Source organism: Lepidochelys kempii, chromosome 6 (assembly GCF_965140265.1).
Source record: "Lepidochelys kempii isolate rLepKem1 chromosome 6, rLepKem1.hap2, whole genome shotgun sequence".
NCBI classification, from domain to species: Eukaryota; Metazoa; Chordata; order Testudines; family Cheloniidae; genus Lepidochelys; species Lepidochelys kempii.
Genome location: NC_133261.1, coordinates 12,249,369 through 12,265,989, shown reverse-complemented (window position 1 = coordinate 12,265,989; position 16,621 = coordinate 12,249,369). Strand labels below are relative to the sequence as shown.

General features: G+C 60.2%; 1 protein-coding gene across 3 annotated transcripts in view; it reads right to left on the bottom strand.

The window, feature by feature from the left end:
• Positions 1-16,621, bottom strand: part of PITPNM1 (phosphatidylinositol transfer protein membrane associated 1) — a 28,152-nt gene that overhangs the window by 8,134 nt on the left and 3,397 nt on the right. For all 3 annotated transcript variants that reach the window (XM_073346668.1, XM_073346667.1, XM_073346669.1), the window contains 12 exons: positions 16,234-16,355; positions 15,442-15,666; positions 14,515-14,826; positions 13,537-13,632; positions 13,106-13,213; positions 12,250-12,311; positions 11,537-11,781; positions 9,367-9,556; positions 8,937-9,044; positions 7,922-8,082; positions 7,325-7,512; positions 99-269 (listed from right to left, as the gene is read on the bottom strand). In XM_073346668.1, coding sequence (XP_073202769.1) covers positions 99-269; positions 7,325-7,512; positions 7,922-8,082; positions 8,937-9,044; positions 9,367-9,556; positions 11,537-11,781; positions 12,250-12,311; positions 13,106-13,213; positions 13,537-13,632; positions 14,515-14,826; positions 15,442-15,666; positions 16,234-16,355 — 1,988 coding nt within the window. The remainder of the gene's footprint in view (positions 1-98; positions 270-7,324; positions 7,513-7,921; positions 8,083-8,936; positions 9,045-9,366; positions 9,557-11,536; positions 11,782-12,249; positions 12,312-13,105; positions 13,214-13,536; positions 13,633-14,514; positions 14,827-15,441; positions 15,667-16,233; positions 16,356-16,621) is intronic.

The following is a 16,621-nucleotide window of genomic DNA, read 5'->3' as shown; positions in this document are numbered from 1 at the left end:
CCCCACAATATTACCTCCAGCCCTGGGGACCCCCATGCTCCCATTGAGACTGCCCCAAAGGGATCCTGTCGTCCCCGCCCCCCATTCCCAGCCCTTACCCAGCAGTGCCGAGGTGCCGTCGCCCAACGGGTATTTCTGGTAGCGAGGCACGCCCAGGGGGGGCACGGCATGGAAGGCCTTGGCCAGCAGGGGCTCCAGGCGTGAGGCGCAGGGGTCGGCTGCGTGGAACAGGTTGTAGATCTGCTCGCAGGCCGGGCGCATCTGGGCCACTGCAGGGACAGGGGGGTTAAATGCCTGCACCGGGGGGAAGGGGTTAGTGAGCTATGCAGGGGAGGGGTCAGCCCCTGCACCTTGGTTGTGGGGGAAGTGCGGGGTGAGCAAGCAATGCAGGAAGGGTCACCCACTGAGTGAACAATGCAGGGGAGGGGAGCAGTGATGCAGGGGGGCAAGTGATGGGGGGCAGTGGCCCCTGTGCCGAGTGGGGATGTGAGCAATCCAGGGGGAGTGAGCGCAACAGGGGAGAGAGGCTGCTGCACGTAGGGGGTGGGGGTGGAGGGGGGGCAAGGCAGCGGGAACAAATGTTTCAGGGGGTGGGATCGGCACCTAGGGGAATGAGGGGGCCCCCTCTCTGTTGGAGACCCATGGGGAGAAGCAGGGGTGCCAGATGCCCTGTCTTGGAGCAACAGAGCTGGCCCTAGCTCAATAAAGGGGACACCCCAGAGGTGTCTGTATAAAGGCTGGGGCAAAGCAGAGACCCTGGAAATCTGTGCCAGCTTGATGGCAGCGGTGGGTGTCATTTCCCACTTTCAGTGGCCCCGGCCACAGAAACAAGCTTAAAACAATTTGCCAAGGGCCGTGGTAGGTTCTCCAGTGTTTAAATCAAGATGGGATGTTTGTTCTAAAAGCTCTGCTCTAGGAATTATTTTGGGGCCGGTCTCTGGCCTGTACTAGACAGGAGGTCAGACTAGTTGATCACAATGGGCTTTTCTGGCCTGGGAATCTATGAGAAAAAGAAATGGCAGGAGAAATGACATCTAAACAACTCCCCATGAGGGAGATGGCAGAGCAGTGCAGACACCGGGAGGCCTGCTCCAGGACATCTGGCAAAGAACCCTGGTTCCAGCCCAGGCGAGGCTCTGAGCGGCCCAATCCACCAGCCGCAGGGAATGGAGACCCAGACGCCCCAGAGGAGAGGTGAGAAGCCAAGAGTGACAGCTGCAGTGGCCCCAGCCCAGGAACTAGAGCAGGCAAAAGCTGGAAGCAAAGGGCCGGCGTCTGGGGCTGCAGAAGCAGGAGCTGGCTGAGTAGGGCAAGCAGCCGAAGAGCAGCAGGGGAAGCAGGCCCTGGCAATGGAGGCCTGAGAAGCAAGAGGCTGTGTGGCAGAGAGCTCAGGGGGCCAACTCCACTGGGAGAGAGATGCTGGATTGGTGACCCTGTTCAAGGTGCATCCTTTCCCTCCGAGGCGGCCTGTGAACCGGATCCCCCTTCAGGCAGGCTGCATAGCCTCACTCCCTTCCTGGGCCACGCGGCCAACTGGGAGGGGCCGATGGGGGGGATTATGAACAGTCCCTAAAGGAATCTTTTCAGAAGGTGGCTGCCGGCATGGGGCCCACAGCACAGCCCCCCACTCCCTGCTCAGGGAAGAAAAACATTCTGGTGGTGGCGTTTGTCACCATTCACTACCCTGAGCAGTAGGCTTCCCCAGCAAGGCAGTTACCAGCCAGGGGGCTAATTTCGTGTCAACCTTTCTCTGGTGCTTGTGGGTCATAAGAACAACCACACTGGGTCAGACCAATGGTCCATCTAGCCCAGTATCCCATCTTCTGACAGTGACTGGTGTCAGAGGGAATGAACACAACTGGGCAATTATCATAGAATATCAGGGTTGGAAGGGACCTCAGAAGATCATCTAGTCCAACCTCCTGCTCAAAGCAGGATCAATCCCCAATTTTTGCCCCAGATCCCTAAATGGCCCCCTCAAGGATTGAACTCCCAACCCTGGGTTTAGCAGGCCAATGCTCAAACCACTGAGCTATCCCTCCCCCCTTGTGATCCATCCCCTGTCATCCAGTTCCAGATTCTGGTGGCCAGAAGTTTAGTTGCGTCTCTGACTCGCTTGGCTAATAGTCAGTGATGGACCTACCCTCCATGATCTTATCTCATTCTTTTTTGAGCCCACTTATGCTTTTGGCCTTCACAACATCCCCAGCAATGAGTTCTATGGGTTGACCGTGCATTGTGTGAAGTACTTCCTTGTGTTTGTTTCAAACCTGCTGCTTATTAATTTCATTGGATGACCCCTAGTTAACGTTATGTTATGTGAAGGGGTAAATAACACTTCCCTATTCACTTTCTCCACACTATTCATGATTTTATAGACCTCTATCACATCCTCCCCTTAGTCAAAACAGTCCCTATCTTTTTAATCTCTCCTTGTATGGAAGCTGTTCCATACCCCTAAGCATTTTTGTTGCCCTTCTCTGTACTTTTTCCAATTCTAATATATCTTTTTTGAGATGGGGCGACCAGAACTGTGCACAGTATTCAAGGTGCGTACTTACCATAGATTCATATACTGGCATCATATTTTGTGTCTATTCCTTTCCTAATGGTTCCTAACATTCACTTTGCTTTTTTGACTGTTGCTGCACATTGAATGGATGTTTTCAGAAAACTATCCACAGTGACTCCAAGATCTCTTTCTTGAGTGGCAACAGTTAATTTAGACTCTCATCATTTTGTATGCACAGTTGGGATTAATTAGCTGGTGGCAAGAGCTAATTTTTTTGTTTTCTTTCTCAGCTCTTCCCCAGAGGGGGGTGAAAGGGCTTGAGGGTACCCCACAGGGAGGAATTCCCAAGTGCTCCTTCCTGGGTTCAAAGGGTTTTTTTTTTTTTTTTTTTGCATTTGGGTGGTGAAGAAACAGATTAACAGAGCCAGAAGTGTACCCAGAAGTCACCTTCTACAGGACAGGCCCAACAAAGACAGTAACAGAACGCCACTAGCTGTCACCTACAGCCCCCAACTAAAACCTCTCCAACGCATCATCAAGGATCTACAATCTATCCTGAAGAACAATCCCTCACTCTCACAGATCTTGGGAGGAACATGTTGTGACAGAGTGGGCATTGTCTATACTATTTGTATGAATCTTGCCCATGCCTCAGTTTCCCTCATATTTTGCAAGGCTACCCAGTGGGAGGATGAAAGAACTATTTGCTCTCAGGCAGGTAAAGAGACATAGGTATGAATAGCGCCTAGCTGTCTGAGCCGGGATGGGTCACTAAAAAGGACTGGCTGAGGCTAACCCCGTATCAACAGAGAATCTATGAAGAAAATGGAAAGCCAACCACCAGGACTGTGACACCTAGCAACCCGAGGGACATGGATTTCCCCATCTCTCAGCAGAGAAGCTGAGCGACTTCCTCCAGCTGGAGAACAAAGGCCTGACAAGGTGGGAGGTGGGGATAAGAGTCAGCTGCTGGAAGGAGTCGGGGCTCTCGCCCGGGATGTGATTAACGAGGTCAGACTCAGAGACAGAGCTTGAACCATGGGGTTCACTAGAGCTTGGCTGGGCCCTGGGCTGACCAACCTGTGCTAACCTAAGGGCTTCCTATGCTGTGTTTCAGCTGACTAATAAACCCCACTGTTCTGACAACGCTGTGTGAGCGTCACTGCAAATGCTTGGTGAGGTGCATTAATCCCTGGTGACTGGGCAATGGGGGATAGTGGGGGTTTGAGGGGGCCCCCCTCCGAGATGTCCCTCGAGGTGGGCACACTGAAGGGGTTCCCCCAGAGACTCTTCCAAAGCTGGGGATGTAGCACCAAGCCCGTGGCTCCGTGACACATGGCCCAGGAGTGAAGGAGGCAGGAGCGACTGTTCAGGTGGACAAGTGTAAAGTGGGGCTCACAGAGATGTCGTGCCTGGGCCACAAGTGCCTGGGAGCAGCAGCACAAGGCCAGACCTGCCAAGGTGGAGGCGATTAGGGACTGAGCCGCTCCCCAAACCAAGAACAGGCCCAGGCCTTGATTGGGATGGCAGGGCACTACGGGAGGTTTGTGCTCCACCCTAGTGCCCTAGCAACTCCCATAACCAAACTGTACAAGCAGGGGGAGCTGGACAAGGTGGTCTGGCCGAGCAGTGCACTGAAGGAGGCTCTAAGCCCAGACTCAATACGGGTGAACTCAGACTTTGGAAACTAGGATGAGTTACCTCAGACACAGGGCTGGGTGTGGTGCTGATGCAGGCCAGTGCTAAGGGGGAGAGACACCCGATTGTACCCTTGAGCAAGAAACTACTACCCCAGGGGACAGAGCTATGTCACCCCGGAGAAAGGAGGTCTGGCCGGTGGGTGGGCCCTGAAGAAGCTGCAGCCGAAACTGTTTGGGCAGCAGCGTACTGTGTGTACTGACCATTCACGTCTCACCTGGCTACAGCAAATGAAAGGGTTGAACGCTGAGTTGTTAAGATGGAGTCTGACAATCTGGAAGAGAGTCACGTGAAGGGGGAATGTGAATGTTACTGCTGACACAAGGTCCAACTTCCCTTGGTCACTGGGGTGGGGTGGGGTCACCTGGAAAGAGGGTGCAACATGGAGAATGCAGGAACATCTATAATGTCTGCATGAATAATATACGTGACTCAGTTTCCCTGCTCACTCTCGATGGCCCCAAACACACTGGCTGTGAAGAGGTTGCCTTTCTCCTCTGGGGACCAGACCGGTGAAGGGGTGCTGCTGGAAGCACTATCCCCAACTATCCTCCAATAAGAGGAGGGAGGGTCCAGCGACTGGATGTGGTTCCATGAATGCCTGGCAGCCAACGCGAAGGGACGTGGAACCAGCGCAGCTGTGACCAGGGACAGAGACTCCCAGTGCATCACAAATTGAATATGAGCCCACACCAGGATGCAGCTGATGGCTAATGTCATTCTGGGGTGTGTATGTGTGACGGAGGGAGAATTTTCCGTAAATATTTTGTATGAATACTATGTGTGCCTCAGTTTCCCCCATATGCTGCATAGTCACCTGGGGTGTGGGGAGGATTGTTTACTGTCTGCAAGGCCGCGGGCTTCAAGATGCAGGTGTGACTGATGCCTACCTGTCTGGGGTCTGGCCCAGCTCAATGGAGAGTCTGTGAAGACAATGGCATATCCAGTCACCAGGATTTGGTACATTTGCTAAGTTGGTACTTAGCAACTCATGACAATGGATGGCCCACCCTCTGCAGGAAGCCAGCCCTGTTTCATCAGGTGGGGAACAAAGACGGAGGAGGAGCCAGCTGGGACTTGCCAGGAACTTGTACAGAGGACAGAGAGGGAGCCAAGGGGGACACACCACTTGGCTGGGCCTCCGGGTAACCACAATGCTGTAACTTTCTTTTCGCTATGCTGCGTTCCAGTTGACTCATAATCCCTGCTGTCTTTACAGTCACTGCAGATGCTTAAGGGGTGTGTGTGTGTGTACGAGTCTCTCTCAGGTGTCCATCCCAGCAGGACTCACTGAACAGAGCTCAGTCAGTTCTGGGCGCCGCACGCAAGACAGATGTGGACAAACTGGAGAGAGTCCAAAGGAGAGCAACGAAAACGGTCAAAGGTTCAGAAACGCTGGCCTGTGAGCGAAGGTTGAAGAAACTGGACATGCTCAGGCTTGAGAAATGAAGACTGAGGGGGGACCTGATAATGCTCCTCAACTCTGCTAAGGGCTGTTATAACCAGGACTGTTCTCCACACCCACTGAAGGTGGGCAAGGAGCAATGGGTTTAACCTGCAGCAAGGGAGATCGAGGCTAGGTATTAGACAGGCCTTTCAAACGCTAGGGCTAGAGAAGCTCTGGAGTAGGCTGATGTGCCGAAGTGGGAATTCTCTGCAGTATTTTGAGGAGTGATCTGCACAGCAGGGACTGATTTGTCATGGGGCCAGTACCCAATGGGGGCAACAGGGTTAAGCTGCTCCTGGGGCAGAGCAGGGGACCCGAGGTGTTGTGTCACGTACCTCCCTGGGGTGGTAAGAAGGGGGTGCTGTGGGGTAAAGGACTGTCTGATACTGACCCATTCCACAAGAGCCCCAAGGACCAAACAACTGACACCGATCCAGGGAAGCTGGCAGGCGGCACATGTGAGCTCAGGAGGACTCTGCAGGAGCCGGACAAGGGATTGAAAGTTGGCACGTGGCTGGGATAAGAGCTGGCTTTTGGGGAGACTCAGCAGCTCTCACCTGGGATGGACAAAGACTGGAGAGAGAGCCAGCAAAGAGCTCGTAGGGCAGCTCGGCTCGGGGGGCCATGGCCTGGCCAGCGGAACGGTATCTTAACCTTTCTATCTGTGGCCCTAAGGGCCTCCCTAGGGAGAGTCCCAGATGACTCATAACCTGACACTGTTCTGAAAAGGCTGCTAAGTGTCACTGCGAACACCGGCTGGGGGGGCACTGGGCCCCGAAGAATGGCCAGGTCTCTCCCGGGGGTGTGGCTCAGTGGGATGCGCCAGGCAGAGCTCACAGGGTGGAGCAGGAGGGCTGGAGCCCAGAGGCTCTGTCTCGGAGGTGGTGAGGCTGCGTGACTGGCCCTGGAGGAAGGGTGGGACCCCTGGGGGGCTGCTGCACTCAAGGGTTCCTCCGAGGGACAGTTTACAAGCTGGGGGGCAGCCCACATCCCTGCAGGTGGGACAAACCCCAGCTGTCAGGGATGGTCTAGATTTACCTGGCCCTGTCTCAGTGTGAGGGGACAGAGTTGACCTCTCGAGGCCCCTTCCAGCCCGACATTGCTATGATCAGAGCGTGGCCGTCCAGGGCACGGGCAGGGGCAGTGGACCCCAGAGGCTCTGGGCAAGGGCAGGGAATGGGACTGTGATGAAGTCTGGCTTCCTCACACGGCCCCAAGTGGCCTCCAGGGGCCTGCCAAATGCGGACTGTGGGAGAGGGCGTGCTCTCTCCCTGCAGATCCTTGTGGGGCCCATCGCTCTGCCAGGGGCCTGAGCTCACATGGACCCGCTGGGGAGAAGCAGGGCCCAGTCTCAGGGGCTGAAGCCACAGGCCTCGCCCTTGGAAAAGGCTGAGCCGAGGGCCTGGCGCACTAAGGGTACGCCGAGACAGGCACGGCCGTGGGTTGTGTGACCTTCACACTGGGTAGCAGCCAGGGCATCGAACCCCCTGGGAGCCTGTGCCGGGGGGAGCGCAAGTGTGCGTGTGTAGGGGGTAAGTGCCTGCACCAGAGAAGCGTGGGGGAGGTGGGGTGTCAGCGCTGGAGGAAGAGAGGAGGCCTGGTGTCGGCCCCGGGGGAGCCCTGTGGGGGTGCAGAGGCCGGGGCCGGCTGGCGCGAGGGACCCTCACCATCCAAGGCTGGCAGGACAGTCTTGCGCAGAGCTAGTACCAGCCCCAGCGGCGAGCCGAACAGGAAGAAGCCGGACACCTTGAAGTCGAGGCGGGCGGCCGTGCCCTCGCCCCCGTCCAGCGCTGAGCCCGAGGAGCAACTGCTGGGCCGCAGCTCCCCCTCCCCCTGGGGGACGCTGGCCTGCAGGCTGGAGAGGACAGGAGAGCAGGCTCCAGCAGGCACCGGGATGGACACGGGGCCTTTCCCCTCCAGGGGGCACTGGCTCTGATCCAGCCCCAGGGCAGGGGGACTGGCAGGCTCGGGGAGTGGGGACTGGGACACGGGGCCTTTTCCCTCCGGGGGCACCGGCTCCTGTCCAGCCCCAGGGCAGGGGTCTGGTTCTGTGCATGTCCACTTGGTGCTGCTCCCATGGGGTTAGGGTGCAGCTGTCCCACGCGGTCAATCTCCTGCCCCCCGACTGGGGTGAGCTGTGCCATGGGGCCCAGAGCCATTGCTCCAGTCCTGCCAGTGACCTCCTGTGGAGGGGTCACCCCTCCCCCTTCCCTTCCCCCAATACCCACCGAGGGCAGCCCCCTCCCCACCCCGGGTGCTCTCACCTGCACAGGAAGGTGTGCTGCTGGCGCACAGAGTCCACGTCGCTGTGCTCCGGGGGGGGCGGGAGCACCCCAGGCTCCGGGCTGGCCCGTCCCGTCCCCCCAGCCCCCTCGGCCAGCGGGTCCTTCCTGCTGCCCAGCTCCGGGGAGATCGGCTCCAAGTTCTGGGCAGTGGGTGAGCAGTGAGAGAGCAGCACCCGGCTGGGACAGTACCCATCGCGGGCACCCCACCCCCACGGGGCCAGGGCCACCCACCCCATCGTGGGCACTGTCCCCACCCCCACGGGGCCAGGGCCACCCCCCACCTATCGTGGGCACTGTCCCCACCTCCACGGGGCCAGGGCCACCCCCCACCTATCGTGGGCACTGTCCCCACCTCCACGGGGCCAGGGCCACCCCCCACCTATCGTGGGCACTGTCCCCACCTCCACGGGGCCAGGGCCACCCCCCACCTATCGTGGGCACTGTCCCCACCTCCACGGGGCCAGGGCCACCCCCCACCTATCGTGGGCACTGTCCCCACCTCCACGGGGCCAGGGCCACCCCCCACCTATCGTGGGCACTGTCCCCACCTCCACGGGGCCAGGGCCACCCCCCACCTATCGTGGGCACTGTCCCCACCTCCACGGGGCCAGGGCCACCCCCCACCTATCGTGGGCACTGTCCCCACCTCCACGGGGCCAGGGCCACCCCCCACCTATCGTGGGCACTGTCCCCACCTCCACGGGGCCAGGGCCACCCCCCACCTATCGTGGGCACTGTCCCCACCTCAGGAGGCCCTCGGTGCCCTGGACCCCATCACCTCTCAGAGGTTCGTCCCCATCCCAGACCAGGGCTTCCTGAGCTGCTGCTCCCTCCCCACCATGTAAAGGGTCGGGGCCACGGACAGCCCAGCAGGCTCCAGCGCTCAGGGGGGTGGGTATGGGGCAGTGTACAGTGATGTGAAAATGGAGGATCCCATAGAGGGGCTACCAGAGCCACCCCAGCTCCCTTGGCAAAGAGGGGCCCAGGCACTCACCAGGCTGCCCCGGCGGCTGCTGCTCCGGCTCCCCACCGTGCCCGCCCGGCTCTGGCACAGGGCATCGAAACCCAGGATGCCCCCAACACAGTCACCAATCAGCACCACCTGCTGGAGGAAGGGACCGTCCGATCCGGGAGGGACCCCATGCCCCATAGTCATAGCCCACTTGGCCCTGCCCACCCCCACAGCCGCTGCCCCCTTCACCCTTCCCCGTCCCACAGCGTCCCCCACAGCCACCAACCCCCACTTTTCACAGTGCCCCCCACTCCGCCCCCCACAGCCAGTGCTCCCTTCTCCAGCCCCACAGCCAGAGACCCCCATCCTCACAACTCCCCCATCCCACTCCCCACCCTGATCCCCACAGCTTCAGCCCCACCCTCCTCCCAACTGTGCCCCTCTTCACCTCCCCCCAGCGCTGCCCCCTGACCTGGCCACAGAAGCCGGAGCCCTCAGTGGAGTGCAGGAAGGTGCTGTGGGCCTGGTTGGCGCGGGCGATGGTGGTGGCCACGGCATGCTGGTAGCTCCCGGAGGATGTGGCCAGCAAGGGCAGGGCGGCCAATGGGATGTGGTCCTGGCTGCTGGACAAGCTGTCCCTATCATGGCTGTAGGGGCTGAGGCTGGGGGTGAGGGTTAGTGGTGAGAGAGGTGGCTGCTGCCTGGAGACCCCCATGCCATCGCCGGAAGGCAGCCCCTCCCATGCCAGCTGAGGGATGGCACAGGCAGCTGGGCAGGGCCCTGCGCCCATAGGACCACCACCCACTGTAGCCCATGGAGCCTGTGATTTAGCTCAGCAGGAACACAAGGAACCCACAGGCCTGTGTCCTGTAAGACACTGGCTTAAGCAAGTTAGCATGAGTAACACGGCTCTCAGTATAGAGAAAATGGCCTGACCGTTACCCGAGGTTTGGGGAGCTGGGAATAGCTTGCTCGAGAGAGAGTTGGATCATAACAGTACCAGGTGACTGCAGGAGCGCTGGGGTATTTTGGGACAGAATCGCTGGAAGATGTCGAACCACCCACTTGCCTGAACAATAGGTAAGGCTCTACCAAATTCACAACCATGAACCGTGAACTCTGGGTTTGTGTGTGCTTTACCCTGTACTATACAGATTTCACGAGGGAGACCAGCGTTTCTCAAGTTGGGGGTCCTGCCCCAAAAGGGAGTTGCAGGGGGTCACAAGGTTATTTTAGGGGGAGCCACGGTATTGCCACCCTTACTTCTGTGCTGCTGTCAGACCTGGGTGGGCAGAGAGCGGCGGCTGTTGGCCAGGTGCCCAGCTCCGAAAGCGGCGCCCCACTAGGAGTGGTGCAGAAGTAAAGGTGGCAATGCCATACCATGCCACCCTGACTTCTGCGCTGCTGGGTGGCCGGAGAGTGGGGGCTGCTGACTGAGGGCCCAGCTCTGCTGGCAGCAGCCCAGAAGTCAGGGTGGCAATACCAAACCAGGCCATCCTGACTTCTGGGCTGCTGCTGGCGGGGGCTCTGCCTTCAGAGCTGGGCTCCCGGCCTGCAGCTGCAGCTCTCCAGCCGCCCAGCTCTGAAGGCAGAGCCCCCGCCAGCAGCAGTGCAGAAGTAAGGGTAGCAGTACCACAACGCCCCCCCCCCACACACACACTAATCTTGTGACACCCCCCACAACTCCTTTTTGGGTCAGGACCCCTACAATTACAACACCCTGAAATTTCAGATTTTAAGAGCTGAAATCATGACATTTACGATTTTTAAAATCCTACAACCATGAAATTGATCAAAACAGACCGTGAATTTGGTCGGGCCCTAGCAATAGGTGACCTATATGACAATGAGCTAAAAGGCACTGATGTGTTAACCAACAGGATATGGTCACCCCGATATTACAAGGGTGAGGACGATAGATTGGACACCGAAGGCTGGGCATCAGAACGAACGTTCGTGATATTGCCCAGGCTCTAGAATAGGCCAAGCCACCACGCAGCGGGCGCTAGCTTTCCATAAGTGACCCTTCAGCTCTCCACGGCTATCTACCACCGACCTTTGGGCGACGGGGGTCTGGACCATCGGACTCCTTGGGCAGGCCAGGGACATGGCTGGTCCTTTCTCTCTCCCCACCAGGTCCCCAAGGAAGGGCGTGAGTAGATGAGCACACGCACGGAATGGCACCAAAGGGGCCCCTAGTACTGTGTCCTACTATGGGGTTTGGCGCTTTGCTGTCTATGGGATTGCATGACTAAAAATCGCCATGACTTTGCTTTGCCCGCAGCGGGAGAGTCTTTGCCATTCACCCGAGGTTCCCTACAAGATATTGAATTGTCAGTTTTAATTCTGCGGAGCCTGGTTCCGGGATGAGACCCCCAGTACCCCCAGCTCGTTACATTAGTATCAACTGGCAATCAATGCAATTATTATTCACCCATCCAAAGGATTGGGCAACACCCTACCCAGCAGCCACCTCATCTGCTGATACTCTAGTGCCATGCTAGAGCCAGCACTGGCTGAGGGAGAGTGCCCCCATGGAGTTCCCAACCTACTCCCCGCAGCACAGCACCCCTAGTGCCGCACTGGGGCACAGGGGCCAGCCCTGACTGCAGGCAGTGCCCCCTGCAGGGGGGAGGACATACTTGGAGACCAGGGCATAGGCGGTGGCGCAGATGGGTGGGCAGGGCACCAGGCGCAGCGCCACGTGGCCCAGCGCCTCGGGGAAGTGCACGCGGGTGACGGCATCGAAGGTGGAGGCCAGCGTCTGCACATCAGCCTGCTTGGAGCCTGGTTCGCCCGCACCCTGGTCCAGGATGTTCCCACTGTGCAGGATCAGGAACAGCGCGTGGATTCGGCAGGCCTGTGCCACGCTCTCCACAGAGCCACCCTGCGGAAACACATGCCGTCAGTGGGGCAGGCAGGGACGGGGAGGCATGGCCCTTGTGAGGGGGGAGGGGAGATAATGGTGCCCCTTGGTGCAGGGGGACGATGATGCCCACAGTGGGCACTTGGGAAGCACCTCCCTGAGGACCAGGTTAGCCAGCTTACGCAGCTCTGGACTGGGGTCAGAGAGCCCCCACTTGGCCCCACGCAGCTGCTCTAGGCACACTGGACTGTGAGCAGCCAGCTCTGCCCCCCCTGGGGTCGGGGGCGTCTGTGCCAGGGGAGGCCATGGCTGGTGATTCCTAGGGGAAAAGGCAAGTGGCATCTGGGTTGCAAGGAGAGGGCCAGACCAGATGGGTGGGGCAGGGGCTGGGGCAGGTGAGACAAGACAGGTAGCAGGGCTGGAGTCAGCACCAGGTGGGCCGTGGGTGGGGTGGGGGATAGGGCTGGGGCCAGGGCAGGGGGCACACACCTCGGCAAAGCTGGCCCCGGTCAGTCCATTGCCACTGGGCTTGGCCACGCCGGTTCCATCTCCTGCACAGACAAAGCCCGGGTGAGCCTGCTGGCGCGGGAGGTGCCCCACGGGCCAGGCCCAGCTGCTGGATCCTAACCCCGCTACCCTGGGGTGCTGGGTGGACCACGGGGGCCCTGGCATTCACCCTGCTGTACTCTGACCCACTCCCCCACCTCCCACCCTCTTGCCACCCTCCCCCCATGCCACCTGCCACCTTCACACCACCCTGTTCCTCTACACTATCCCAACACCCACCCTCCTGCCTCCCTCAACAGCCCTATCCTCCTACTGTCCTGCCCCACCCTCCTGCCATCCTGTCCCCCTACCCTATCCCCCACCCTCCCACTCTCCGGTCCTTTAGGAAGTGTATTTACTCCTTCTATTAACACAAGAACTAGCTAAGGGTCACCAAACGAAATTAATAGGCAGCAGGTTTAAAACAAATAAAAGGAAGTATTTCTTCACCCAACGCACAGTCAACCTTTGGAACTCCTTGCCAGGGGACGTTGTGAAGGCCAAGACTATATCAGGGTTCAACAGAGAACTAGATAAATTCATGGAGGATAGGTCCATCAATGGCTATTAGCCAGGATGGGCAGGAATGATGTCCCTAGCCTCTGTTTGCCAGAAGCTGGGAATAGGCGACAGGGGATGGATCACTTGATGATGACCTGTTCTGTTCATTCCCTCTGGGGCACCTGGCACTGGCCCCTGTCGGAGGACAGGATACTGGGCTAGATGGACCTTTGGTCTGACCCAGTAGGGCCATTCTCGTGTTTACCCTGCCCCGACTCTCCCCCTGCCCCATGCTCACCCAGACCCTCGTCCAGCTCTCCTGGCCGGTCCAGCGTGTCCAGCAAGTCGTTGGAGTTCCACTTGGTCATCTCCTTGGCAAAGACCTCGTCACTGTCAGACAGATCCTCTGTGGGGGAGGGTGGGTCATGAGACTGAGACACTCTCCAAAGAGACCCCCCCAAGAATGAGGGACCCTCGGGAGAGACACCTGTGGGAATCGGGGACTCTCTTTGCACCTTCCCCTGGGAATGGGGGACCCCCCCGGCATGTGCCCCTGGGAATGGGGGACCTCCCAGCAGAGAGACCCCCAGGAATGCAGGACTCCACTTGCACACCTGCCACTAGGAATAGGGGACTCCCCCAGCAGAGATACTTTCCGAGAAATGGGAGACTCCCCCCAGGCACACCAACCACCAGGAAAGGGGAACCACTCCCCTCCACTCTCTGTACCGTGTGCATCGAAGAATTCCTCCTCTGAGCTGTTCTCCGAGTCCCGTGCGATGTTCTGCATGCGCCACTCTGAGAGACTCTGGGGCGATACCCCCCCTAGAGGATGGGATGGGGGTCAGATACCAGAGACTGGGGAACCCGCCCCACAGCTCTCCCACCAGCAACCCACCCCAGCCCCCCTGCCAGCACCCCACCCCTCCCCCGAATGTCCCATCCCCCAGCGCCCTGCCAGCACCCCACCCCTTCCCCCCCGAGCACCCTGTCCCCCAGTGCCTCTGCCAGAACCCCACCCCCGTCTGAGCGCCTTTGTACCCCAGTGCTCCTGCTAGAACTTCCACCCATCCCCCCAAGTGCCACTGTCCCCTAGCGCCCCACCCCACCCTTCCCCAAGTACCTGTCCTCCCGCACCTCTGCCAGCACAACTGTCCCCCTGAGCACCCCAGCCCCCAGCACCTCTGCAGACCCCACCCCTCCCCCCGAGTGCCCCTACCCACTAGTGCCCCATCCCCCAGTGTCCCCACCCCCTGCGCCCCTGCCAGCAGCCCCACCCTTCCCCCTGAGTATCTCTCTGCCAGCACCATGCTGTCCCTGTGAGCACCCCAGCCCCCAGCACCTCTGCAGACCCCACTGCTCCCCAATGAGCATCCTGTCCCCTGGCCCTCCTGCCAGCACCCCACCCTTCCCCCCCCCCGAGTGCCGTGCCCTGCCCCCCAGCAGCCCTGCCCCACATCCTCATCACCCCCAGCTCTGCCCAACTGCCCACAGTGCCTTTGCCAGCAGCCCTGCCCTGTTCCTTGCAGCATCCCTTGCAACCCTCCAGCCAGTGCTCCCATCCCGCTCCATGCCAAGGCCTCCACCCCACTCCTCGCAGCACCCCCACCTCCTACCAGCCCGCCCATCCTGCTCGCCGTCACTCCTGCCCCTGCCAGCTCACTCCCCACACGCCCCCAGCATCCAACCCCGCCCTGGCCCCCTCACCTCCATGCTGGGAGGAGTAGGAGGAGCGGGAGGATGTTGACCACTGCTTGGCAAAGGTGTCGTCGGGGGAGGCATCGGGCAGCCCCTGCCCCTCAGCTCGGTCCTGCCCATCAACACTGCCCAGCTCGGCCCGGTCCTCGGCACTGGGGGCAGCCGCCGCCTCCTCGGCCTCGGTGCACTTGGCCATCTTCTGGGCCAGCATGCGGGCCGTCTCTTCCTCCAGCTGCCGGATGTCCTCCATGGTCAGCTCCGTCCACTCGTCCTGCCAGCACCAGGCCTGGCGGTGTGCCCGCAGCATCACCTTGCGCAGCCCTGGGAGGGGTGGGGGGGACGGGCAGGGGAGTGCGGCGCAGCCAGAGCACCCCTCCCCCGCCGCTCCCCCCCGCCAGAGCACCCCTCCACCACCGGGCCTCCCAGCTCTCCCCCTGCCTGAGCCAGAGTGGCCCAATGTGCAGCTCCAATGGGGGGATTCCATGGCGGGGATCAAGGAATTGGGATCCCCTTAAAAGGGCTCTGCTACATCAGTGTGACCCAGCAGGCTGTGTGAGCAGCTCCCCCTCCCCTGGTTGGGTCCCCCAGCCTTATAACAGGAGGCTGGCGAGTCACAGGGAGCAGCATCAGGGGGTCTTCCCGGGTAGGGCTGGGTGGCAAAGCCAGGGGGTCAGGAGTAGGAGGGCCAATGCTAGGAGGGTGGGGGGGCCACAACGCTAAGGGGCAGTGCTGGGTATGGGAGGCAGTGACACTGGCCTGGAGGTTAAGGCGGGTGGGGACTGCACCAGGGGGCAGCACCAGGGCAGCGCTAAGGGGCAATGCAGCGGGGCCAGCAGTGCTATGGGGCAGCACCGGGGCACAGCGAAGGGAGAGCACCGGTGGAGGGGGGGCATCGCTAAGGAGCAGGGAAGCCAGGGGACTGGGGCCAGCGCTCACCTACGTCGTGGATGAACTGCTCGATCTTGGACTGCATGCCCCAGTAGCGGAACTCCACCTTGCACAGCTTGTAGGCGCACATGAGGGGCCCGGCAGCCACGGCCCCCTCCAGCCAGTCGTCACCCAGCGGCCCCCGGCCTGTCTTTGCTGAGCGATACAGCTTGGGGTCCTCCTCCACCTTGTACTCGTTGGGCGAGATGGGGTCCCGCACAATGTCAATGGTGTCTGGGGGTAGCAGGGAGTCAGGACCCACACACGGCACCTGCCTGCCCCAGTGCCAGGGGTCTCACCCGCTGCAGCCCCCCATGGACAGGGAAAATACCGGGCCCATTCCCCAACGTTTTTGTTGCAGAGCAATGGAACGGGGGGTTGGAGCAGTGTGGGGGGGGCACAGAAGGGAGGGAGATTAGTGGGTGAAGGAGTAGGGAGAACGCCTGCCCTCCCAGCCCCACAGAACTCTGGGGTAGAGCACACTCGGGCGGCAGGGCTCAAGACGACACCTTCTCCCCACTCCAGCAAACCCCAGACTCAGAAGTAGGGAGTGGGAGCTCTCCAGGCTCCAGCCCCACCCACCGGACTTGCCCCAGCACTGAGCTCCCGTACAACTAAGGCACTTGTGAGGCAGGTCTGTGCCCTGTTCACGGGCTTCCTCCCCTGGGGGCTGGCTCTGTTGCTCACCGTCTTGGTAGAGCAGCACCGGTGCCAGGTGCCCTGAGCGTGAAGGCACAGATTGGCCCACCCAGTATGGGGCTGGAGGGCCCCGTGGGAGCTGTTCTCCCGAGCAGTGCTTACCCAGAATCCGCTGCCTCTTCTCGGCTGCCGTGAGGTTGAAGACATTGGTCTGTTTGCCAGAGTCGGGCCGGTAATAGGTCTCAATCTCGATGGAGAACTTCTCCACGAAGGGGCAGGTGTATCTGGGGGACGGGAGAGATGGGGGTACAGGGGGGTGAAAATGGGCAGCTTCTGCCCTGCCCCAGCTCTGACCAGCCCCACCCCCACCCTGCTCCAGCCCTTGCCCCAACCCCACCCACCTCCCTCTCTGCCTCACTCTCCCCACACCCCACCCCCTGGGGCCTGCACCAGCCCCACCCCCAGCTTCTCCCCTGGTCTTGCCCACCCCACATCCTACCCCCTGGGGCCATCAGTGCAGCATGAGGTGGGGCCCCACAGCGCTGCAGGC